The following is a 26,526-nucleotide window of genomic DNA, read 5'->3' on the forward strand; positions in this document are numbered from 1 at the left end:
ACATTCCAAACAAACCAATAAATAAAATTTTAAAAGTAGTTAGGAAAGGTTGTAGAGGTCAGTGACAACTTGTGTGGTCTCATAACGACAAATTATCAGCTCAAAAAGTCCATCTGAGGCAAACACAGATTGGGAGCTTCTTCCTTGTGTTAAAAATATTAATGCTATTTATACAAGGTTCCAGACAACCTCATACAGAACAGTAGGACAGGTAATTTGTATACATTCAAGAAAGATCTATTACAAGTAAAGAACAGAGAAGGCTGTGATGACAAGCAAAACAAACTGGCTTTTAGAGTATAAATAAGTCTGGAATGTAATGACTCAGAAGTATGCAGTTTCTGCAGTCCTTGAGGCCATCTAATTCTTCCCCTACAATATGCCAGCTCTTCTTGGCAGCAGAAATAGCACTTAACTTTGATGACAGCATTTTCGGTTAACACGCAACATTCTCATTAGGGGCATAGCCCCTAAATATTAGGGAATCAAGCCCTGCACTAATCCTAGAAGCTTCCCGTTAGCCCAGAACTTGCCCCACTAGTTTCAGGGAATTCTTCTTGCAGCGCAAGGATGAAGAAAGGTCCCCTTTCCTCTTCATACAGGCCACCAATGCTTAGCCTCCCTTATCTTCTGCAGAGGTGGTAGACTACCAGCAAGGCAAGCACTGCTAGTGATAGCAGTTTGCTAAAACACATCAGCAAGGTTCTCCCAAACTCTAGAGCTCTTATGCTTACCCTGCATTTGATATCCTAGTGGCTTTCCAAACTCTGCAGGATTCACCTCCTTTTTCTGCCATAGGGGCAGGAGAGATGTTTTCAGGGAATTAGACAGTCATGGTACTTCACCCAGTAAAATCACATCTCTTTCTCCACTTCAGTCTTTGGCAGATAAACTACAACCGATAAACACGGTAAAGTTAAACTGTTCTAGATTTAAATGGAGTATTGTGGCAAAATCCAGTACGTGAAAACCCTCTACATTAAATTGTTTTGGTACCACAAAAGCCAGGATTACAATGGATGAGCTACAAGGACCAAAGAGATCTTCTTGTGGTGAAGGAGTCAGACTCTGCTGAATCCAGTACAACACAGTCAACAAATTCTAATATTAGCAGAAGTACAAGCATCAGCCAGATACTTCCGATATATGTGGCAGGGTCAAGCTGTAGGAACTTTGAGGCATCAGCCCTATCCAAATCCTCCTCCCCAACACTCCTATAATCCTTTGGAGTCTGCAACATGAGTTATAACAGTTGTACTTTCCAGGTTGGAATTTGCATCATTTTTCACTGAAAAAAAGCATTTACATTAATCAGACATCTGTAACAAACAAGCGCAATAATCCACTCACAGCATGAATGTAACAGCTTCCTATTCATCCTGCATAACTATTTTACTTTCTACTAAGCTCTTCATATCACAGAATCCACACTATTTTATTCAAACAGTGCTTTAACAAAAGCTGAGTAGTTTGTTTCACTTAAAGCACACCTTCGCAAAAGGCATCCAGCCTTGCTCTGAAACAAATGAGTCGATCCATGATTGCACCTTGTACTTTGTTCCAATAGTTAGGTCATCCAAAATATCTGGCTTTAGTTTCTGGGTACTGGTTTATATTGTGTCTTCCACTAGATTAGCGCTAGACAGTTACTTGTTCCCTGTAAATGCACAGGGAAATCATGGACAAGGCAAAAAAAAAAAAAAAAATATATATATATATATATGCATCAGCCACCTAAACAGACACATTTCAGAGTCCAGACTATCCAGAGCACAAAGCAAGTCTTCACTGTGGGGCAAGGGGTGGGGGGAAATGAAGCCTTGTCAGTCTGCAGCACTTTGCTGTTTGAGAATTGGAGAATTTCTTTCTTTTCTAGCTTAAAGTTCATACTTGGATCTCTCACAGTAGTACTATGACTCACGCTGTAGTTATTTGTTAAAATATCTATATCCTTATGCTTGACATCAATCCTTTCTGCCACAATAATGAGCAAAGCTAATGCAGAGTACCTGATTTGTCAGCACCCTACTAAAATTTACGCAAAGTCCTTTTTTTCCACTGTACAAATCCTTCTCTGGTTGTGGTCTGGACTCTTGGTTTCATAGATTATCTTCTTCGCTTCATAGGTTTCGTCATTCTGGATCCTTGGTTTTGGAATCATAGATTCTACTGTTTTGGGATAAACAATGCCAAGTGTGCTGTATAATTTGGATTGCTCAATAACTGTTTTTGCCCAGGCTTTCACACACAATTTCACTAGGGAGGTGGGCAGATCCAACTATGCTGGCCTTAGAAGCAAGCCATGGTACTTTTAAGAGAGAAAAGAAAACCAGACCAGTTAATTCCCTCACCACAGTGTAACCTTATCCTCTCACCACACTTTTCAACATGTATAAGTTTTCTTTTTTTAATTAAATTACTATGGCACAAGCAACTTAAAAATGACAAATCATTTAGCTAGCTATAACCAAAGGAAGCAAATGAGTTTTGTACTACACGACTTATTTTCCAAATCATGTTGGCTAAAAATGACATTGTAATCAATAGCAATTTTACTATTTTTTTTGAATGGACTAACCCAACTACAATTATGCCAGTCTCTCCAAGAACAAGTAATGCTGACTCAGCCTTTTGGTTGTTCCCAGTATACCAGGATAATTCTGGTACAGTAAGTTTTTCATCCAAATCTTAAAGAAGAATTTAGACTGTTGAAATGAGCCTGCTGATGTAAAGTATGGAACATCCTCTATTACAGATATAACTAGTTAATTAAGTCTGCCTCTTCTTTCCTAAGTAATTAAAATATATTTTTACTGCTATGTGAATTTTAGTCCTTACAGAAAACCCATCCTCCTTATGCCTACCATAGATTCCCCCCCAATGAAGTCTAGAAAATTACATGAATTCACTTTCTCTTAGCCCGTATTACACATGATTTCACTTCCATGAAAATAGGAAGTCCTTCTTTCATGGGATGCTTACTATTCTTCATCTTTGGAAATTTTATCCTGAATCCTTATGTGTCAGAGAGCAGCCTTCTCCTCATTTAACTGGATTATATTTTTACCCATCTCTTTGCTATAGCATCCATACAAGAAGTTTGGTCTAAACTCAGTATTGACCTTGTTTTGAACAGGAGGTTGGACCGAATGACTTCCTGAGGTCCCTTCAACCTGAACACTATGAATTTTAGATTAGAGGGGGTTGAGAGCAGTTTTTTCATATGTACAATACTTTTCATCTTTTTGAAAATTAAGAATATACATTACAGCTATAGACAATCTCTGAAATGCCCTTGCCTTCCCCTAATTTGACTTGCCTGAAGCTGGACAAGTTGACACTTCATCTAGTTTTCATAAAGTTCCATTACTTGTTTTTATGTAATTTTTTTCATGAAAGCATAGGAAGACAAGTTATTAGTCCTGAGGTTAACACACTAAGCACTTTTATTTATAAAACAAATTGCAAAAAGTTCATACATGAATTTCCCCTCCTCATTATTACAAATGAACTAAATGCTTATTTTCGTGACCTTTTGTGTTCTATGAGCAACACAGCAAGTCTATTCCGAAGAAGTTTTATTTCCTTTGCATATGACTTGCAAAATAAGTCCTTCAGCTTTTTGCGCAAAAATCCCAAATGCAGCACGCTATGGCAGTCTGGTATGTTTAGGATGCTGTTAAAGAACTCTTTCCACAGTTCGGCATTGGCAACCCTGCAAAACAAAAACAAATAACTAAATTCAAACCATTAAAGCACTTTCCTCCGTTTACCTTGTTACCTCCCAAGTTACAGATTGGAGAAACTGTAGACCACACTAGAACAAAAGTGCAGTTTCCTCCTTGTAGCCACCCAGAAAATGGGGATGCCAGACACTTTACCATATTCACTGCTGAAATGCTTCCTGTAGTTAAATCAGCAACATCTATGACACCATTAACGTGAACTAAACTCACAGTTTAGAGCATCAAAAAAGCAAGTCAAGCAGCACTAAAAGCTATGACAGAAACTAACCTCAAACTTTAAATTAATGATACATCTTTCCATTAAAAGGAAGTTTCTGAAGAGATCTGACACCAACCTTCTGAAGGCTCCCTCAGGCATCCAGATACCATTTTCGTTCTTCACTTTCATGTAGTTACCAAAGAGCATGCAGTAGACAGTTGCTGCAATGCCAAAGTAGTCTGTCTAAACAAAGAATGACCAAAGTTCATGTTAAAAATATGCATCCAGCCCACTAGAAGTTATCCGAAAAAAATCCTCAAAGAGCCAAAAGGGCAAGCTCCATAAAAATAATACCTTTAGAGCAAAGATCAAGAGCTGGATCTGCCACACCAGTAAAGTCTAATATTTCTATACTCCGTCTATTCATGTCAGATGCATGCTTTCTAAGGTCCAGTTATTCAGAGTATCTCTATAGTCACATACCTGGTAGTTCCATGGTTTCTGTGTCAGCATTTCAATACATTGAAATCCAGATGTTTCACACCTTGCAGTAAATGCAGTTCCTTCAGGGAAAAGTTTCATGTCTATACTCTGTCCCAAGTCAATGAGTGTCAAGCCATGAGAGAGACCATCTATATCACACATATTATTGTCCAGAAACCTGCACTCAAGACAACAAGTAATGAACACAAAATATCAAAATTGTGATACAATGATGTGCCCGCATCTCGGGTAAAGGGAAATACTTGCTTTTCTCCAAGGATGAAATTATCAGGTTTAATGTCACCATGAATGATCTTGCAGTTGTGGAGCTCTTCAACCATACAAAGAATTTTTACAGCAAAATAGATTACAAGTGCTTGAGGCATCACCTTTTCAGGAAGCTTTTTGTAAATGTTTATGGCATTCTACGAACAAAAGGAAGATAGGGGGAAAAAAATGTTAGTTACAGGGAAACAACTTAATATGGATTGCAAGTCCACGTTGCTAAACACAAAATGTGTTCAGTCTAGTTGTATAAAGCTAACTGTAGAAGACACTTCTAAGAATTATGCTATATAGCAACAGTCTTAGTAGTAAGAACAGATGTTCAGAGCAAAAGCTGAGTACACTTACCAGCAATGTTCCATAGCCGTAGAGTTCACCAATCAAAATGCTTCCATTTTGAAAGAAATGAGCAGAATAAAAGTGGATGTATAGATGGTGTATACTTGGATCAAGTCTTTCTACCAGTTGTGTTGCTATATAGAACTCCCAATGACTGGCGGGTTTTTGGACCTGTAACGAAAGGTTGATTTACTAGGTAAATCTATTGGCATTAAAGCAGAAGATCATCTCAGTGTCTTAATGACAGACTCAAGTACCTAGGCACTTCTTTTAATCAAGTGCCTACTTTTAATCAAGGCACTACTTTAATCAAGTAGAGTACTTATATCTACAGATAACCTCAGAACAATACAATCTGCAATTAATCCTCTTGAAACAAGATTTCAATCAAGGACTGCAAATCCCTTATAGATTATACTTTCCTTTCTGGTAAGGTGTCCAGTGTTTTTTTGGAACACTGATGTCTCAGCCTCTTGCTGGCAACATGTATTTCCTTGAAGAGAAACTGTTTATGGCAATGAGTTCAAAAAAGGAAAGCCTTTCTGATTCTCCATATTTCCTCCAATACATTAAATATCAGATGTTCAAAAGGAAGTCTTAAATCAGCCACTTTTACATACTATAACTTCCACTTAAGGTGTTACACTAAAATGATTTATTTGTTGAAAGATCTAACTGTGGCAGAAGAGATCTACAAAAAGATTCCAAAGGTAAGAAAAAGACTTCATGTGGAGAATGTGAGGGAGTCACAAAACCACATTTTAACTATAGTAATTGTACAATCTAGTATAACTATCTTGGACTAAGCTGACTTTGCAATTACATACACTTTCCTTTCAGCACTGATCCTGGATTAAACACATTCTGTCATCAGTTGCTCATTCCTGCACTGAGAAGCAGCTTGGAAGACAATACAGAGCAGAGGTAGGAGTTGGTCAGTCTAGAATAGCAGGTGTTCTGCCATCAACAGGGCTGTCAAAGTATAAAAAGCCAGTGGAAAGGTAGTGGGCACATCTCTGCAAGAAGTACCGACATCTTCAGAGCAAGCCAATTATTTGAGCAACTTCATTGTCAATTGAGCAGCTTTATTGTCAATTCATACAAGTTTTCATTTGCTGTGGGCTAAGAGCATGCACACAAATAACTGCCTTCATTCAGGTGAAAAAGAGCCTTGCTGTAATTTGTGGGATTTAGGATACTTACAGCTACTTTTAAAGAGAAGATGAAGGTAAATTGAGCTTGGTGGTTAAATAAATTCCCAGGTAGAAAATGCATCAGATAAAGTACTCAAATTGAATAGGACTTTGAGGACAGACCAAAATGCCTTACCTTGTATACAAGGAAATATTCATACACAGGTATAGAGTATATTCATATAAAAGGAAACTCAGCAGAATCCATCAAGGGGTCAGATTAAGATTCCAGAACTTTCCATTTTTCTGAATCAACACTACTTACCTTCAATATTACTTTCTGATTGTTTTTAGGGTTACTTGCATCCAAGATGGAAGCCTGATAGACTTGAGCAAAAGCTCCTTCTCCCAGCAAGCAGTCCACATAGAATGAGTTGGAACCTTATTTTTGGGGTGGGGGGGGGGGAAAGGGGTAAACATCATTAAAGTCCTACTTGCAAACTTTACAAGACATTAATGCTCAGCAAACTAAAACAATAACTTACACTGGCCTTCCACTGCAGGTCTCCTTGCTAGCCATCCCCTCCCATGAAAAGGGCGCCCACAACCACTCTTGAGATCAAGAGTTCTGTGAAACACCATTTACTAGAAATTACAGTATTTAGAGTCTGACTCTCCAAAAGTAATGAAATGCCACAGTGAACTCCTTAAGTAAACACTGACATTAAGTCACACAAATATACTACAATTATCATCATACAGATTTTGTTGAAACAGGACTGCTGCTGTTCTACAGAGCTTGGAGCTGCATCACATATTACTAGGAAAAGGTTTTTGTTCCCTTTTCAGAACGGCTAATCAAAAATTATGTTTCAACTACAGGAGAGAAACAAAAGCAGGTCTAACTTCAAAGCTGAAGTTTAGATAATCTGTAAACTATTTCTTGAGCATCTTGTGAATATATGCATAAGTAAACCAGATTAGAAAAGTACTTTTAAAGGTCCCCTGAAAGACTGCAACAAGCGCTTCAAAGTAAAGTGTTTGAAGTAGCTCTTACCTAGTGGGAGTTCAGCCTTCAGTTTGATGGATGGAAGAGTAGAATCCCATTCAAAGTAGTTGGCATAGGTATTGAGTGGCTTAGGAAGCTTGGATAAGAATTTGCAAATCAATTCCTCATCCCAAGGGTTCTCAACAAGGACTTCAAGGAAAGAAGGATACTTAAGCTATAAGCAAAATGTCATTTAGAAGAGGTAACACAAGCTTATACTTGAAAAAGTGTCCCTCTTTGATCTTTCATCAGTGACAAGCTAGATAAGCATTGATTTTGATTTTTTTAAAAAAGGTGGTGTAGATATAAGTTTGTTCAGATTTTTTTTTAATCACAAGCTAAAAACATATTTCAAGTAAAGTCTTAGCTCGGACTAAGAATCCATCCTTAGGTATTCCTGAATACTCTGCACTTCAGAGCATCATTGGCACCATATAATGCAGATATTGCTCACACTTGTCCTTCCACATGAAATTTTGTCATTGTGCACAAACAGCAATGTCCTTCAAAAACCATAAGACAGTTTGCTCACTTCAGTGAGCTTTGTGTTAAATCAAACCACTGCTCCAAAAAAAAAAAAAAAAAAAAAAAAAAAAGACACTGCTTTCCAGTCTCCAATATGACAGAAGAAAACACCGTAGTCAATGCTCTATACCTGAATTTTTAATGCTCCTGTCCTGCTGAGTTCCAGATGGCTCTTCATAATAAATTTTGTTCACCCCAGCAGACAAGAAATATTCAGTTTTATTAGTTGCAGTTTGCTCACGTAGCTTTTGAAAAGCAGTTGTAGAGATAACTTTTCCTTGAAGCTCTCCTTGTTCTGCAACGTATTCAAGAGCAGGCCTACATATTTAAAACAAAATATTGTTAATCAACAGTACTGCTATGGCATTTTTTTTGCATCTTTAGTAAGCCAAAAGTATGTCAAAACTCCCTGCTTGCAACTTTTGCCGTAACAGAAATCAAAATGAAAATAGTAGACATTTCTTAAAATAAGATTAGGTTATATCCTGCTACTCAGTCTAATAACTTTTCAGTTAGTTCATTGGCCAACAATTTTAGCCAAAATTGAACAGTTTCCATAACGGTCCAAAATGTTTTAGTGGATCAGCGTAATATTCAGTTAACACTGACCACTGCTGCTTTGTGTTTTTTCTAAGATAAGAACCACAATAAATTTATCAGAAAAGCTTACATTAGGATTAAGGACATGTGTGATATATACTCTCCCCTTTTCAAACAATGCTCAAATCTGTTAGCACTGTGAACCTGGAGAACATGACCCTATTGTACATTCTTCCCAATATCAAATATTGTTTTTTTTAAACAGAACACAACTCTGAGCATGGTTATTCATAAAACTAAAATGCAAACCACTAAAATTAAGAACAGAAACCAACCAACCCCCAAATCCCTAAAGGAAAACACTGCATATCTACCTACATCTTTTTACCTTTAATAGTGAATCAGTCTATGGAAAGGCAGAACCTACTAGACTAATCTTAACCAGCATTTCTAGGATTCCTTCACTTATTAAATTCATTAACGTGAGGGTGAATTTCTTCCCTGTGAGAGTGACAAGAACACTGGAACAGGTTGCCCAGAGAGGTTGTGGAGTCTCCTTCTCCGGAGATCTTCAAGGCCTGCCTGGATGCAACCCTGTCTAACGTGCTCTAGGTGACTCTGCCGAGCAGGGAGGTTGGACTAGATGATCTCCAGAGGTCCCTTCCAACCTTACCGATTCTATGATTCTATGAACTCCTCACTGATAACCACAGATTGTATTCCACGAAAACTTGTGTCCAGAGTATCCAAGAACTCTGCACTGAGGTTATATCTCTTGGCATACCTAGTAGCAGTTTGGCCAAGCTGCTCCAGCTGACCTCTGTATAATAATAATATACTGGATAACACATCTCGTAAGTGAAGAATGCTGACAGAACAGGCAAGGTGAAGTCTGCCTTCAAATTCACATAGCATGTTCTCAGTTTCATCATGGCTCTCTGATCACTTGAAACAGTTCTTCTTGCACTTGGGCATGAAGTGTGTATTGCAGAAGAGACACAGGCTGAGCCTCTCAGAGCTTTTACAAACAGTACTGAAGCAGGTTCAAATTCAAGCCTGCACTCAGATTCACTAACTGTAGCCATCCAATTATTGGAAGTCAAAAATTTGCTGAACCTGTTTCGTCCACACCTTTTTGCAAACACTGCTTCCTCAAATGCAGCAATAGTATTGTCAGCTAGCTGTTATCACCACTGCCATCCTACATGCAATACATTTTTACAAAATCAGTACGATTGTTCAAGTCCTTGATGTTCATACAAAGTGTCAGGAAATTTAATCACAGAGCATTTTTAATGGCATCATGCCCATACCCAGATTCAATGAACTCCAAAGTGCTGTGATATACGCTAAGCGGAGACAATCTGATACTAATGTGCATCAGTTCTGGATTACTGGGAAAATATGCACCAGCCACAGCATAACAGGGCTGACTACTGTGACATAATTCCAAGTTTGCATAGCAGTCTAAAAAGCCTTGAAAAATCTTAGCATATAATGCCATACCTTAGATTCTCAGGCTGTGTCTGCTTGTTTGATGTTTCAGAGGGCTCCAAATCCATTTGCAGCAACTCATCCCCACAGGCTGTACAAAGAACAATAATACATGCTTGTTTTCTTCAAAAGGCAAGTGCATCATCAAGTGCTTATTTACCAAGACAAAAAGGCTAAAAGCAAATAAAAAACACTGCTGCTGTGAAACTTGCTAAGGTGCCACAGAGCTATGACTGAACAAGCCTATGTTAAAACATTCAAGGAAAGACAATAGATTGATTTTTCTGGGAAGAGTATTCCAAGCCTAAAGAAAGGCATACAAACAAAGGTCCTCATAGAAGAAGGTGCTGGGACTTAAGTCAGTTGTTTGACTACCCATAGACTTCTGAGAACCTTTTGGAGCAGTTCAGAACAGTTCTAACAGCACCATTCTTGCAACCTTTCTTTTCCTTTCATATTAATAAATTCCTGGAAAGCTTGTGTGTTAGGCAAACAAATTCTCCCACCTGCTCTTCTGCAGCAAATTTAGTTTTAGAGGTGGCAACACTGGTAGCCATATCTATGAAGTATTTAGCAAGTAACAAGGGCACAGAAATGGAATTGTACTGTATTCAGATACAGTGAACCTCAAGTATTTGTTTACTGCTGCCTTTTACCTTTTTCCTCCAAAGCTGATCGTGACTGTGTTAAGTAGCTGAATGGTGTTGATACAAGCTGGGCAGCTTCTGCAAAGTCTCTTGTGCTGTCTGGACTCGAAGCCAAGGTTTTATTGCTGTACTGCGCATACCACACTGTATAATCATCCTTCAAGAACTTTAGTGTCCGAGTTTCTTCCTAGACATGAAAATACATATTTAGGTTTAAAACTAAGCAATGAAAACCATTCTGTCAGACCTGTAACCTAGCAGCAACCTCTACAATCAGCCTCAAAAACAGAGTCTGTACATATCAACTTATCGTACTAGAGAAATAAAAAGGTGACCCAAAGCACAGATTTACATAATTTGGTATCACACACACGTGTTGGCAATCATCAATTTCTCAGCAAAATGGCAGAGAGCAAAAAATTGCCATGGGAGTCTAGAAAAAGCCTCTTCGTGATCATTTACACCTGAACAGCATATAATTTTATATTTCTCTTCAGCTATGAAAATTACTAAGTGGTTAGTAAAACACTAAGTTTCTTACTCCCCACCCTTCTTCCCTCAAGTAGCTGCCAAATCTAGTCTTCTATTGCAGCCAAATTTGTCTAAGGATAAAGGTCTCCTTGAAGTTTTATGAAAATTAACAAACGAAGGTGTTCATCCTCTTGGCAGGAAAGGATACCTAGACTTCAGCTAGGTATGGTTTAAAACAATATTGCAGGACTGGGATAGAATGAAGGTTGCTGCAAGGTCCTACTAAACAACTACCTACAATACACTCTGGTAGCTACATAGCCCATTTTCAAGGCTAACTCTTACAGTAAGCAAGCACTCACTTCCGTACAGTCAGTCAGGGGACGTTCTCCAATAGTTCTGGGCTCTTCTAACTTGTTTCTATGCTGTGGGATCCTGAAAACAAGCAGTTTAAAATAAATTCATAGTTATGATCAGTCTGCCTTGGGAAGACTGAGGCAAAAGTTAAGAATCTCACCTGCTGAAAGTTAGAGAAATTTCATTAGCTCAAAGAAACTATCCACAGTTATCCAGAAGATTAAGCATCTTAATCACATTGTCCAAACAGGAAAGTTGAGCAATTCCAGAGAAAAGCAACTAAAACTTTCTCATGTCACCTCCCCAGTTGCTAGTCATTTTATTCTAGCCAATCACAATACTGCAAATGCAGTCATAACAAAATTATATGGCATTCTCTATATGTAATTCTTAATATAATTCATTGTTACTTGCTTCTCTTACCTGCTGTTCTCTTTTTCATTCTCATCTTCAAAGATAGAAATCACAGGCTCAACAGGGGCAAGGTCATTAACTTGCAGACTTCCATCATGCTCTTAAAATAAGAGATCACTGATATTATCTTCGCCCAGCGAAGATGATTCCAAAGAGTCATGTTTTTACCCCAACCAAACAGCTGATAGACTTGAAATTGTAGATTTAAGGAAACTGCATGCTTATTTTCTATATAGGACAGACATACTGGAAACATCCTTTTTCCTTTTGAGGCTTATATAGAAACCTAACAAAATTGACTAAAAGAAGTAGACATGAAAAAGCTTGACACAGAGCAAGGCAGGATAGAATAGATATGTCCTCAGAATTGCCACTCTGTCCTTGCTGTAAGTTCATGAAATTTGGTAAGATTTTTCTGGCTCAGAACCAAGAGAAGCCAAGAGTACAGAAATCTCCCTGTTGGCCTGCATCAGATCAGCTATAACTGAGATTTTTCTGTGCCCACTGTAGTAAGCCAGTGCTGCTTCCTGACTTTCATACATCCTTAACAGTTATTGAAGAGCTTGCAACTCAGGCACTAACATCTAACCTGCAAGTGACCTGCTCTAGTCAGACTTTATATTCTCCTTGCCTCACATTGCTTGTGATACTCAAGATACACAAAGGGTGGAGACAAGTGTTTTAGAAAAAAAAAATTTACACATACAAAAGCATGTTCATTAGCTCTGCGCTTTTCAAACAGGTTTTGATGCCAGAAAATTGTCTAAAGAGAAGTAATTTGTTTAATATACATATTAATAGGCTTGCTGATAGCGAAGTGTTTCTGCCTTTCCTAGACTGGGCGTCAGAATTTAGAAAGTATCAGTAAATTAATTATCAGGAAAGAATTCGCTGCTTCATTCCACTTTAATCAAACTACTTGTCTCAATTATACAAGGACTGGTGGAGGAAGTAAGAGGGAAATAAAGTGAAGTGTTACTACAGATCATGGACTGAAAAACAGTACATACCACTTTTTCTGCAAAAGGCCTCAAACTGCTCCTCACTTTCCTCAAGAGGAGATGGTTCAGGCAAGATGGGCATTTGAAACATATCCATTAGAAATCCTTCAAAAAACAAACAAACTTCTCAGATTTCTCACCATGTAGGAATCACTGGTAAGCTAAATCAAGTGTCAACCATTGACTTCCTCCACTATCCTTGACTTCACACTTAAGCACTCCAGATAATTGAGCAAACACAAGATGATCAGAGACTTAACAGACATATCTGTTGGGGTCATTACCTTTTCATTTTCTTTTTCAAAGTGAAATTTAAAAGAGTAGAAGTGCCTGACTGTATAGCAAGTTCCTTCATCCTTTTTAGATAACTTCAGAACTAATGAACACCACAAGATTTTTCTATTTTCTTTTTGCAGATCTATATTCAACTGCAGGAGCTTGCTACATTGTAGCAGGTAAACATAATATAAAAATAGAGGGACATGGCAGGTAGTAAAGCATATAGAATGGATAAAATAGTATCAGAATATTATCTCTTCAGGTCTGACATCAGAAATGCAATTGTTATTTCCCTTTAATATTTTGAAAAAGCAATGTTTAAAATTGACAAATCTTTAGCATAAGCCTCCTTGCTTCAGCTTTGAGGAAAACTCAACGTCAACCAAAGCTCAGTTACAAGCTTTCTATTATTCTGCCACATTAGCCTGTTGTGGGTCATCAACTCAGAAACAAGAATCACTAAATGACAGTACAGCAAAACAGCTCAGAGCTTGCTACCCAAAGCAACCTAGTAGTTACATCAGTGATTTATCCAGGAGTTTCCAGTATGTGGCTGCTGGGATGTCAGCTAAAGAAATAGATGCTCTGCTAAGTTTCACTCCCGCCATAGTCAAAGAACACAAAGTTTTAGGTCATCCAATTAACTGTAAAAGAACACCAGTCCCATTAATTTTCCTCTTTCAGTAAATTGTGCATATATACACCACTAAGTAGCCTCAGTTAAAGTTCAGCTCCACTAAAATTACCAGGTAAGATCCTGTTAACTCCAGCAAGATAACTTCATTCCAAATGCTTACCCAATGCTTCCTTTGTATGAACTGTAGGTGAAGGTTGCACTTTGAATGGCGTTGCCTGCATTGGTCCTCCTAATGAAGTGTTTGGTGTAGCTTGAGAAGCATTTCCAGAAACAAAGGAAGAATTTCCAATTCCAGATGCTAGAAGAGAGAACAGTGCAATGACTTCTAAAGCTGCAAGTAGCCTGAGGATGTTTACTTCTCAGTAACTTTTCCACTAACTACTGAAAATTTGTAAACAAGAGTAGCAGAATGACAACTCTGAATTTCAGGGGAGCAGATTTTGACTTAGTCAGAAATCTGCTTGGCAGGTTTCCATAGAGAGACTGCCCTGAAGAACAAAGGCACCTCAGTCAGCTGAGTGGTCTTTGAGGACACCCTCCTCAGCACATGAGAATGGCCAGTTCTGACATGTAGGAAGTCTAGCAAAGGGGCAGGCAGGAAGCCAGCGCAGATGAACAGGGAACTCTTGACTGAGCGCAAAGACCGAAAGGAAGTGCATAGAAGGTGGAAAGAGGGATAGACTATATAGAAGGAATATAGAGTCCAGGCAGGTAGGGATGGAGTTAGGAACATCAAAAAGCTCAGATAAAAGGGGGAACTAGCAAGGGACATGAGGGGTAACAAGAAGAGTTATGTACAGAAAACCAAAACAAAGGTAACTCTGGACAAGCTGCTCTGTGGGACAGGAGACCTAGTAATAGATGACATGAACATGACATGATGCCTGATTTACTTTCATTCCTACTTTAAGTTCTACCCCCAAGTCCCTGAGGCTTGGGTGAGAGAAGTGTTACCTCAGAGGCTTTAAGAGTTTCCAACCTAGATTAATTCACAATTCTAGTGAAATACAAACAGCTTGTAAGGGTTAACAGTTTAGAACTGGAAGGGATTAACAGATCACATAGTGACAGGCCATCCAGTCCATCTCTCTGGATAGGTTATTGTTTCAGCCAGGTTATTCCTATATTGTTTCAATAGTTTGGTGTTATTTGTTCTGCCACATTACCTCTACAGGTAAGTAGAGGACAAAACACGCTCCCAGCAACTTTGCTACCTTAACCTAAGGAAAATCCTCTTCCAAAGGCAAGTCATCATTAAGCCACTCAAAAAGATAACCCCCCTAAAAAATCTGCAACGGGGTCAACTTTCCTGGAGAGCATATGTCCATCAAAATCATTGTAACTAGTTACTACCAGTAGACAATTACTGATGTCTGAGGAACAGGTGAAAAAAACCTGCAGAAAATTTAGTTATGTACTAAGACTCTTATAGAAGTTTATCTGATTGAGAACATTAAATATCTTGGTCATCTTAATGCAGAAGTAGCATACTGTAATGAAAGTTCAAGAAATCGTAATTCACTCTCTGCTCTTAGATCACACATACTCTTTGTGATTTCAGACATTTTCTGGAAAAAACTAATGAAGATCCTGTAATATTTCTAGTCTACAGAATTTCTACTAGAGACCCGATTAGGGGGAATCTCAGCTTAGAAAGTTTCTACTGTTTGTACAGTTCCTTTGGGAAAGAGTCAATAGTTAGGCAATCTTTGTAGCTATGAGAAAAGTGAGTCCTGTTTAAGATGGAAGGGAAATAAAAATACCATCCATGTGTGCCATCCATGCATTTTTTTTCCCAGGCTTCAAGCGTAAGTCAGAGCTACATGGTAAAGCCCCTCTATGTATTTATGCTGAATTAAGCAGGATGTTCTAGATCCACCAATATTTAAAGATCACATGCTATTCATCCCCAGCCAGTAGAAGTCATGGTAATAGCACCAGTTTTTGTCAAAACTTGGTTTATTACCTTCTTTCATGTCCACAGTAGTTAGTCCAGTAGATCTTTTGTTGGAGTGCCTTCAAGGGAAAGATTAAGAACATGAACTCAATCATACCGATTTCTTAAATTCCAGTTTCAGTTTAAGACTTACGGTAATGCACTTCAAGGAGTAAGGAGGTCTTTCCTGGCCTAGAATATAGGAAACATCCCAGGGAGACAACAGCTAATGATCCTATTTTCCCCCTTCCCCTCTGCACATGGGACTACCTTCAACTGCAGTTTATTTCGTGTGAATCAAGAAGTGCCATCTATTTTAAAAAATTAATAAGGCTACGCTACCTGTGACAAGTGTGATGTAAGGAATACATACAAACAAGACTGAGACTTTACAGTGCTACAGCACCCAAGCAGTCTGCACTGCAAAAGTAGAACTAAAATCTAGTTCACAAAATAACACATCATGCCATTAATCTCAGGCTGTGGTTCACTGTCACATGAAACCAATCAAAAAGGAACTCACCTAAACTCCCCCAAAACTGATTTTCTGCTTGGTTAGGAAGCTGAAATGACTCACCTAAGGGTTTGACAAGCTCCTGAGCTCTAGTATAAGACCAGTTGTATTATATGAGCACAAATGAAACATTCTTCTAGTGCACAGCTGTCAGATTAACTCAGATGCTGGTGAATTTCTACTTACTGCCACTAAACACTACTGTAATGTAAATATTTGCAGTGTGAGCAATTGCAAAGCACTAGGCTCCCATTTTCTGGTAGTTTGTTGCTTATATATGCCATGAAATTTGATCAATTTAATAGCCATTACAGTATTTGAACTACTCTATCTTACCATCGTAACTATTATTTATTCATACAGATCAAGTCAAAGATCCTTTAGAATGTTACTAGGAAACACCCAGGTTTCTCACACAGTTACCAATAGGCACAAAACCTGCAAGGCAGGATTTTATCCTTTAAAAAGGATAAAACACAGAGATTAAAGATTCTTCTTGAATGCGGTTTGCCTCCAACTCCATAACAGAAGTGAATGACAACTTATTTTCTCTTGTTGGCCAAGCCTACTCAGCCATGCTTATTTTGCCAGCTTAGTTTCTCCATCCCCTCCTCCTTATTCTATGCCCTGTATTACCTCAATCACACAAGCTAAAGTACACAAGTACAATTTTCTCCTCTGTGGAGCTTCACAGTCAAGATGCAACATACAGGATTAGCATGAACTGAGCATATCCCTTTATATTAGGCATATCAAGGCACCCAATGCTGAATAATCCCCTTCAATGACACACTGAACTTGCCCTAATATTTCAGCTCTGAGTTAAAGTTGTAATAGCTAAGATCAAAGGAATTCAAAGTCCAAAATAGGACTGCCAGTTATAGAAGTTTGATCTATGCCTTAATATTATAGTTTTAAACTACTCTATGAGGATAGAATTTAAAGTATTGAGATTTGCAAAGTCTTTGTTCACAAGACCCTTAATATCATCATATTAGTCTTAAAACACAAGGATCTTCTCTTGGTCATGATGGGGGACAAAGCTTGGTCTGAGAGATAGGCCAGTTACATCACTGGACATTTTCCTTAGAAATTCTGTACAAATTAGCACAACAGGAGGTTGTGTTAGAGACGATCATTTTCCACAGGCTACTTCAGAGTTCTTTTAGAAGAAAAGTAAGTATGCCTTTTTAGTTAATTCCCAGCTAGAATGTAGATACTGAGGACTGCATACTTTGCAGAACAAGAATTAGCCTGGTAATACATACTGTTCTCCAGGGCTCCCATTCTGAATTGAGCCTAGATGTGCTTGTTCCTGAGCTGGAGCATTATTGAACAGAGGGTGCAGCAAACTCTTCTGGAGACATTCAACTTCTGGCGGAGTTTTGATTGTGTCTTTCTTATATGTTGCTTCTACCAAGGAAACTGATGGCATCTGGTGGCCAACTGGTTCAATAGACTGCAGTGTACGAACAGTAGACGGTGAAGTACTTGACTGAGGCTGCTCTGGCACAAGACCCTGAGGGGTCTGCAGATCTGAGCTTTGACAAGATGTCATCCAGTTCTGCTGCAGAGCTGTACCAGGTGTCACATGTGGATGTACCTTTAGATAAGAAAAAGGCTTTTAAACCCCAAAACTGCATGAACAGGTATAATTATTGCTGTTTTACTTTTTATTTCTGGGTAACTAGAACAGTTTATCATGCATAAGAGGTGACTTTCATATGCTGCTATAACTGAATTGCAGAGGAGCAAAAACAAACTTCTGGAATCAACAATTAAAATATATTTCATTATGTATTTAAAATAATGCTAGGTGTCTATACTAGTCAGGCACTGCAGTCTATTTCCAGATTCGATTAACATGCTATTCAAGTTACAGTCTAAAGCACAGGTTATGAGGGTCCTTTTAGTACATACTTACAACTGCCTTATTTGGCTCAGCTGACACTGAAGATGACTGTTCCAATCTAGTTTCCTCCAAGCTTTTGGTGAGCTGAGTGAGCTGTTCCAGTTTCTGCTGCAGGGCTTGCAGTTCAAGGAGAGCCAAGTCTTTCTTTCTTATAGTTTCTCTCTCTTCTTCTTCTAAGGATAAAACCATAATACTAAGTAAAACAGGTAATCAGTATCCCACTGAGTTTCTCAGCACTTAATACATCAGCACTCAGACATAAGCTGCTTGAATTTGAGATTTGACATGTATATGACCAGTCTATATGACCAGTGGAGGAACACACTCAGCTCTGGGAGGGGGGATAAGTTGGGAGGAGCTGACACTTCCCTGAGGACTCATCATGTCTAAGCTTTCAGTCCTGTTTCTTCAAGGGAGAACAATACACTACCATCTCAACACTAGCTTGGCAAACAGTGGTAGTCCTAATGCTTTTAAGCAGGTGGTCACTGCCACAAACATCAGACAATTCATAAGACAGTATATCACTAGGCTGATATGTACTTTCAGTAGTGCCAAGCCTCAGTTCTGCTGCAAGCATGCTAGTGGCACCCTTCCTCAGACAGCAGGAAACTAACTCTGAAAGATTCTATCAAAGTGACCACCTGGTAAAGTTTGGGCAGGAACAGACCTTGTTGTCCATAGTGGAAGAGCTTCCTCTGTTGGGAATTATCATACATAACTACTGAATTTAAAAAAAATTCAGATTAAAAACACTTCATCTTCTCTCCCACCTGTTCCTTTCCCTGGTTCCACTGACTACAGTTTATCCTTTTTTTCCCCTTTGTCAAATGATATAATTACTTTACTCCAGCAACATCCCTTTTATCCCAAGGATAACTCGATTTTTTTTCCTTCTTAAATGGTCTTAGTCATGACTAAGTCACTTCTGAGGGGCTAGTCTTTATTTGCATTTAATTTGGTTTTGCTTCTTTGAGTTCCAAAGAATTTGTCTATCTAAACGCCTATCTATTTTGCCGCTGAAGTATAATCATACAACAAACAAGAGGTACTATATCTACAAGCTTTGCCCTGTCTCTGCATTCAGACCATTCCAGCTATAAATAGTGCTGAACATACAAGGGGCATCATACAGGTACATTTGCTATGCTAAGTAGTAAAAAAGAATTACTTAGCTTTGTTCTACTGCCTATGTAGTAATAGGAATCAAATTTTCAGTCAAGGCTTTTTTAAAAGTTATTTGGCAGCTGCTTTTCATCTAAGTGAAAAGTCTAGTGAGGAAGAGGTTTTCCTAGAAAATGGCTAGTCAGTTTAATTTAGGTGTTTTCTGCATGTAGACAGCTTTGTAAGGTGCATTGTAAAACCAAGCAAAGGTAAGAGTGCCACTTCCTCTGCTGTGGAGTGAGGCCAAGAACAACATTTGGTATCATATGTAACCATATGACAGTTTTTCCTCTAAATGTTCAACCCTTGTAGGGACTGAAGGTAAGTAATGTCATTATAGAGTACTCATCTGACACATTACCTGATGCTTCCAAGCTCATCCCACCCAGTTTTGGTGTGCAGATGCTAACTTGGGCTTTTGGAAAGTTTTCAAGTAACAAAATGTACTCTTTCTACAAACTTTACCTTATCTTTGTGTTCTGACCATTTCAACTACAAGCATGCCAGTGCTGAATATACAAGCGGCAAGACTTCAATATAGAGGTTGCAAAGAAATTCATATAACCCAGTTTCTGAAGCAGCTAGATGGAAATAAAGAAGAATACCCCATTCTTTCTGTCTTCTGAGGCGTTCACATTTCCTGAGGTATCTCTCAGCTCTTAGCTCCTCAAAAGAAAGTTCAGAGCCTTCACAAATGAGCAGGCTTTTATCATACATTACAACCTGCTCATATTCAACAATAGTTGAAGATGACTTAGGAACAACTTCAGATTTGGAGATGTATGTAATGTACTTTCTGTAAGGAAAAATAAAAACATTCTATTTAAGCTCATTATGAAAAAATAGCATGCTTCAAAAATAAATCTAATGTGACTATATCACTTTTTTTTTTTTTTTTTTTTTTTTTTTAAACTTACACTTCTGTTCCACCAAAAGAACAGGACTGAGTACCAGCAGAATCAGGACTCTACAGCAGGGAAGAAAAGAAACACTGTTAATATAGTTAACTACCCATTTTGACCAGACCAACAATCTGCAAGCCTACAATATTTAATTCTTATGGAAGAGAACAATTTAGGCCACAAGCATGGCAAGAACAGATCAAAGAGGTATGCAAGTCAGAGCCTTAAGGCAGCCACAGAATAGGTTGGTATCATCTAAGAACTTTTAGAAGACAGGCAAGATCCCAGAGAACTAAGATAGTCATACATCTGGAATAGATCTTCAGCTCTCAGAAGGATTCTGGAATTAGCTTAACAACTAATTCCTACTCCAAAAAGACAGGATAGTAAGTTACAGGACACATGGTGTCATTAAGAACAGACTGTATGGCTTTCTTTTAAGAGGTGCCCAGCCTCAAGGCAAAAGGGCAGACTGAAGATGTGATAAGGTTTAAGCTCTGTTCTATCATCCAATAAGTCCTTCAATATTTGCAGATGATACCAAACTGAAAGAGTTGCAACCATCTTAGAAGACAGAACAAAGTAGAGAGGAAAAAGGTTACATCAATTTCCTGTCCACAGTCTTCAGTTTCACCTTCCCATTCACCTTTCATTTATCGCATCAGCATGGCTGTGAGGTTTGGTTTTACCAAGCCTCAGAGCTGCCTTCTGGTATTCATTATCTAAGACAAGTTGCAAATAGCACTTTTTTAATTATGGGGAAGGAGATGAAAGACGACTACAGGGTGACAGGAATTGGACTCTGCAAGGTATGTGGATAGAACTTCAGCTAGAAGTTTTTGCAGACTGACCTGTCAAACTACGGAGTGCTCTACCAACATTCCCCTAGAGCAGCTCATTGACTGTGATAAAGTCATTTCCTAATGATTTACCAGATGAGATAGAAGTCTATAGCAGTCACTAATTCACTGAGAACTAGTCTGGAAATCTCTTCCTCTGGGATTGGATTCTTTTATTTGTTCTTAAAGATATTTAAAAACTAAACTTGATTTTTATGAAAGTCTAGTACAGGCAATTTCCAGGAAGCATAGCTGACAATACTATTCCGTCAAGGAGTGCTAACTAGCTGAATGCATCACTCTTTGCCTACAATTCTGGCCATACGTTGAGTGACTAATACATGTCTCCCAGTTCTTTTCAACCAAGATATTTCCATGCAGATGTGATACTTTTAGCAATATCTACCATCTCCAAAAAATGATGTTTTTATGCTCTAATATTCTATCTTTTTCCTTAGTCAATCAAGCTCAATCTACTCAGAGTTGCAGAGAATACGAAGGTGTCTTCCTCATAAAAGAAAATCCACAGACATTTTTCATGTCTCCTTGTCAAGTGAAGTCATTCATTAAGAGTCAGTTACCTGATTTTTGCAAACATATGCTGGATCATTAAGATTTGGAACATCTTCTTGAGGAGTCATTTGATTTTCAGCATGGGAAGTTTGAAGTGGCTTAACAGCAGCAGCAGCTGGGATAGAAAAACAAGGGTTTACATGAATAAATGGGAAAATGATTCCTACTCATTAATTTGTGAATAACTTCAAATATAGGAAAATACTTCATTCTGAAAACATTCATTTTAAGAATTTAAGATATCCAGGAAATATAACTTTCAGTTCCTATAGCCAATTTATTTTACTTCGTAGTAACTAAACCAACTCTGGAATTCAATTAAAGATTTCAGTTGAGTCTTCTAAAGTGCACATTATTACATGCTTGAAGGAAAGTGGTGCTATAATATCAATAGCAATGGTATAAGACATGAATTCAGCTATCAGGTAAGTCTAGCAAGGAGCACATGCTGGTCATGAAACTGAATTTTAAGTTTTTATTATTAAAATACTATTCCTCAGATTTCAAACTCTCAGTTTCAGTATCATTTTGGAACCATGACTCAGCTTCTTCCTCATCTTCATTGCTTACATTCCCAGCTATAATGCAGAATTGTACAGTAATATTATATTGAAGAGATCTAACTGCTTTACTGAAATAAAGCTCTGTTAGATGCCTTAATATTTTGGCTAGAGTAGAATCAACACAACAGGGTTTCCCATACAAACTTCTGTTAACTGAAGATCTGAGAGAAAGGAAGCATCTTCAAAGTAGCTTCACAGTAGCAAAACTGACTGCTTTAGTAATATACACCAGTAAAGCTAGCCAGAAGAGGAAAACAAAGTAGCTAACAATCATGCACAGGCGACTTGTTTAGTAGCCTTAAACAGAAAATACCTGATAGATAAGCAAAATTGCTAGATACCTTTTTGGAAAGCTGAGATACTGCTCACAGGAAGATTATCTTTAGCCTCATCTTGCATCAGAGGAAGATTCTGAGGCTCATAACTCTGCAGCCGGCTAAGTTGAAATAAACAGCAGTTACTATCAAGTCAGTTCTCTCCACCCCCCCACCCCCCATCCCAAGAAACTGTGGTTTCCTTGAACAGTGTTACAAATAACATTAAAGTACTCAGGATCATTACAGGACACTTACTACTGCATATGAACATATACTGTTTCTTTTATATATTCAAAAAGTCCACTCTAATAGATAGCAAAGGATAGAAAGCAGGTTCCTGTTCTGTCAGAACTAGAGGAACACACATGATTGCAAGCACCAACCCTAGTGCTTCCAATAGCTTAATACTGAACTTCAACAGATACCCACTCTCAAATAAGTGCTAAGTGACATGCACCACAAGAAACTGGACATACTCATTATAGGTTTTGGGGGGTTATGCTGACAATAACCCCACATTTCCTTAGAAATCCATCTCAAGATCAGGAACTGACACGTGATTTCACCGCAGTTCCAGTTATGGTTATAAACCAAAGACAGAGAGGGTCCAGCTGTAACTGAACTACACATTCAGCTGTCAGTGACAGTAAAAGCACATGCATGTACAGAGATTGAGTGGTATCCTGACACTGCAGCCAATTCATACATTGTGGAAAGTATATGAACATCACTAATTGGAAAACACAGCAATCATTAGCATGGCTAACTGCTTGAGTTTCCAAGTAACAAAGCTCACACATGGTATTTCCAAGATAGGTTGCCTGAAGTGGGCCAGGCTACATACCTTTTATAATTCAGATCTAGTAAAATTAGACTAGGCAAGAAATGAACCAATTGAGGGATTTTCTTTCTGGGTCCTACTTCACTGAAGACACTGTGGTTCAAGTTTTTCAAAACATCCTCTATAGCAGCCCATAATCAAGATATTTTGAACAGCAAAGCAGCATTAATGTTAAGCTTGTACATAACCTTCACATAAATAATCATTAGTCTACCTCTGCTAAAGCACAAGGTATATGTAGGCAAGAACAAAGTTTAACTGAACACTATCCAAATAGCTCAGCAAGTAAAAGGCATGTCAGAATTACCAGTATAACTGTTGCAATTTGTCTCTTGGTTGTGCCTGGTTGCGAAGTCCATTCCGAAGGATAATTCCAGCACACTGCACATTGCCTTCCTTTACAAGATGCTGAGCCCAAGCAGCATAGAAAGCAGATGACCTGACACCAATTCCTTGTCCATACAGGTAGTCAAAATACTGGCAAGGAGAAGCGAAGAACTCTCCCTGCATAAGATAAAGACACAGAGCCCATTAGCACTTTCAAAAGTCAAAGAAATTTTAAAAAGAAAATCTCTGGAAGAGCACTATTTTTTTCTAAACTTAAAGCAGTTGGTAGATAAGATACCTCTCATAAGCAAAATAGTTTAAAAAAAACAAACAAAAAAACCCCAAAAGTCAGCCTTATAATTAAAAATTCATCACCTCTCAGCAAGTCTGAGAAAGCACTCAAGATTTCCTGAGGAGTATAATATCTCTGAATTCTTTGCTACAACCTGGAATACTCTCCTTCCTCCCCTAGCCTCATTTAGACTTGGTCACTTATAGGCCAACCTACATTAGATGAGTGGGGGGGGGGAAGGGAAGCTAGTAAAACTGCTCATATTAAAGGTGGCCAGGCTCCAATAGAATTAACTAGCTCAGAGTTAGCTGTAATTTTTTTTTTGCCTAGACAAAGATTTTAAAGGAAAATGTATGCTACTTTACTCAGCATTTAAAGGCACTGTACCCTACAGTACAAAAAACATAAATAAAAACTCCCATTCTTCTCAATTTGGCACAAAGCCAGAGTACCTAAACAAGAACACAGTTGTTGCTTGCTGGGGGCTTGGATTCAAGACACTGTGGAGAAATAGCACAGGCTCATACCCTCTGACTCTTGCCCATTACTGCTCATACATATGAGCACCAATGACTCTAAGGGAGAGCTTGAACAACTAAGTGGAGCTCTGGGGTGAAGGACAGGAGAACCCAGGTGTTTTCTACCTTACAGGTGAAAGGCAAAAGGCTCAGGCAAAAACATCCTGTGAGTTAACACCCAGCTACAAGACTACTATCATAGGCACAGCAGGACCACAAAATCCTCTCTGAGAATCAAGAGCTGCTAGGGAAAGATGGGATCCATTTGATGCAACATTGCAAGAGCACCTTTTGATAACAGGCTTGCCAACCTAGCAAGGAAGATTTTTAAACTAAATGCATTGAGGAACAGCAATCACAGCCCACAATTAGGTGAGGCAACAGAGGAGAGGGTGGGGAGTAGGGCAGGGCGAGGGGACAGAAGATACCTAGGAAAAGGGACTCACCTCAAGCATCTATATGCAAACACACAGCTTAGCAAGAAGAGTAAAGGAGTTAAACTTTGTTTGCAGTCAGAGAACTAAAGAATGGCAAGGTATCTCTAATTTTTGTGGGTAGCTTAACTCCCAAACATGTATATACCTACCAGTTTAATACAGCAGTTAATAAACCTTGGGTCCTCATGGTACCTCTTGTCACTGAGGAAAGTCTTCACAAGATGCTGCAGGAGATCTGGCAAGAGGCTTTGCTTTTCTTGGTCGGGAAAACACTGCTCTACCCACTGCACATACCTGAAACGTAACCAAGCAAGATACAGGCCTGCCTGATATCAGAAGGTGATAGCCGGGGTGGGGGGAAGCACTGACCTGTCCCACGGATCCAGGGGGTCGCTCCCTTGGTAGTTCTGTATCTGAGCCTCGTAACTCCTGCGGGACGAGCAGCAGGTTGGGCACGGCTAAGGAGAGACCTGTCGTGTTCCCGCCTCCCCGGTCCGGGGGACGCTCTCCCCAGGGCCTGCCCCGCAGCTCCCAAGGGAGCACCCCCCCCCCCCCCCCCCCCCCAAGGCCCGAGCGCCACTCACCGCGCTGCCGCCTCCATCCCCCACCTCAAACCCACTGGCACCAACGGCTGCCGCCGTCGCCGTTTTAAACTCGCCGCGCAGGCGTGCCGCCTCCCCATTGGCTGCGCCGCTCTACCAATCCCAGCCGCCGCCGCGAGGCTCCTCCTCCTCCCCGGGGGGCGGTGCGGTGCGGCGCGGCCCGGCCCCGCGCTGGGCGGGCGCGGGCGGCGGCGGGCGCTGTCCGGGGGCCGGGCCTCGCTTCAGGGCAGTGCCACCCGTCTTGCTTTCCCCAGGTTCACCTCTCCACAACCTCTCTGGGCAACCTGGTCCAGTGCCCTGTCACTCTCACAGGAAAGAAGTTCTTCCGCAGGCTCAGGTGGAACTGCCTGCGGTTCAGTTTGTACCTGTTGCCTCTTGTCCTGTCACACGGGACAACGGAAAAGAGTTTGTCCCCATCCCCTTGACACCCTCCCTTCAGGTACTTACACACATTGATCAGATCCCCCCTCAGTCTTCTCTTCCCCAGGCTGAAGAGGCCCAGCTCTCGCAGCCTTTCCTCATAGGGCAGATGCTCCAGCCCTCTGGTCATCTTTGTAGCCCCACACTGGACTCTCTCCAGTAGCTCCGTGTCTCTCTTGTCCTGGGGAACCCAGAACTGGACATGGGACTCGAGATGAGGCCTCCCCAGGGCTGAGCAGAGGGGCAGGATCACCTCCCTCCACCTGCTGGCAACACCCTTCCCAATGCACCCCAGGAGACCAGAGGCCTTCTTGGCCACAAGGGCACATTGCTGGCTCATGGTCAGCTTGTCGTCCACCAGCACTCCCACGTCCTTCTCTGCAGAGCTGCTCTCCAGCAGGTCAGCCCCCAGCTTGTACTGGTGCCTAGGGTTATTCCTCCCTAGGTGCAGGACTCTGCACTTGCCCTTGTTGAACCTCAGGAGGTTCCTCCCTGTCCAGCTCTCCAGCCTGGCCAGGTCTCTCTGAATGGCAGCACAGCCCTCAGGTGTGTCAGCCACTCCTCCCAGCTTGGTATCGGCGGCAAACATGCTGAGGAGGCACTCTGTCCCCTCATCCAGGTCACTGAGGAAGAAGTTGAACAGGATGGGACCCCGTACTGAGCCCTGGGGGACGCCACTAGCTACAGGCCTCCAACTAGACTCCACGCCACTGACAACGACCCTCTGAGCTTTGCCTTTCAGCCAGTTCTCAATCGACCTCACTGTCCAGT

General features: G+C 39.9%; 1 protein-coding gene across 1 annotated transcript; it reads right to left on the bottom strand.

Annotated features, from left to right (window-relative positions):
* Nucleotides 1-3,519: 3,519 nt before the first annotated feature.
* On the bottom strand, nt 3,520-25,334 carry BUB1 (BUB1 mitotic checkpoint serine/threonine kinase). Its single transcript, XM_062571288.1, has 25 exons — nt 25,318-25,334; nt 25,103-25,162; nt 24,883-25,027; nt 23,467-23,663; nt 22,409-22,437; nt 21,447-21,565; nt 20,042-20,091; nt 19,730-19,920; nt 17,973-18,133; nt 17,317-17,651; nt 15,565-15,614; nt 13,759-13,896; nt 12,692-12,787; nt 11,691-11,781; nt 11,273-11,345; nt 10,449-10,626; nt 9,805-9,883; nt 7,889-8,076; nt 7,243-7,383; nt 6,511-6,626; nt 5,062-5,223; nt 4,696-4,853; nt 4,429-4,606; nt 4,082-4,188; nt 3,520-3,715 (listed from the first exon to the last, which is right to left on the bottom strand). Exons 1-25 carry the CDS (start codon nt 25,332-25,334, stop codon nt 3,520-3,522), a joined length of 3,255 nt encoding a protein of 1,084 aa, XP_062427272.1.
* Nucleotides 25,335-26,526: the final 1,192 nt, after the last annotated feature.

The sequence above is a fragment of the Rhea pennata genome, chromosome 3 (genome assembly GCF_028389875.1).
Source record: "Rhea pennata isolate bPtePen1 chromosome 3, bPtePen1.pri, whole genome shotgun sequence".
NCBI classification, from domain to species: domain Eukaryota; kingdom Metazoa; phylum Chordata; class Aves; order Rheiformes; family Rheidae; genus Rhea; species Rhea pennata.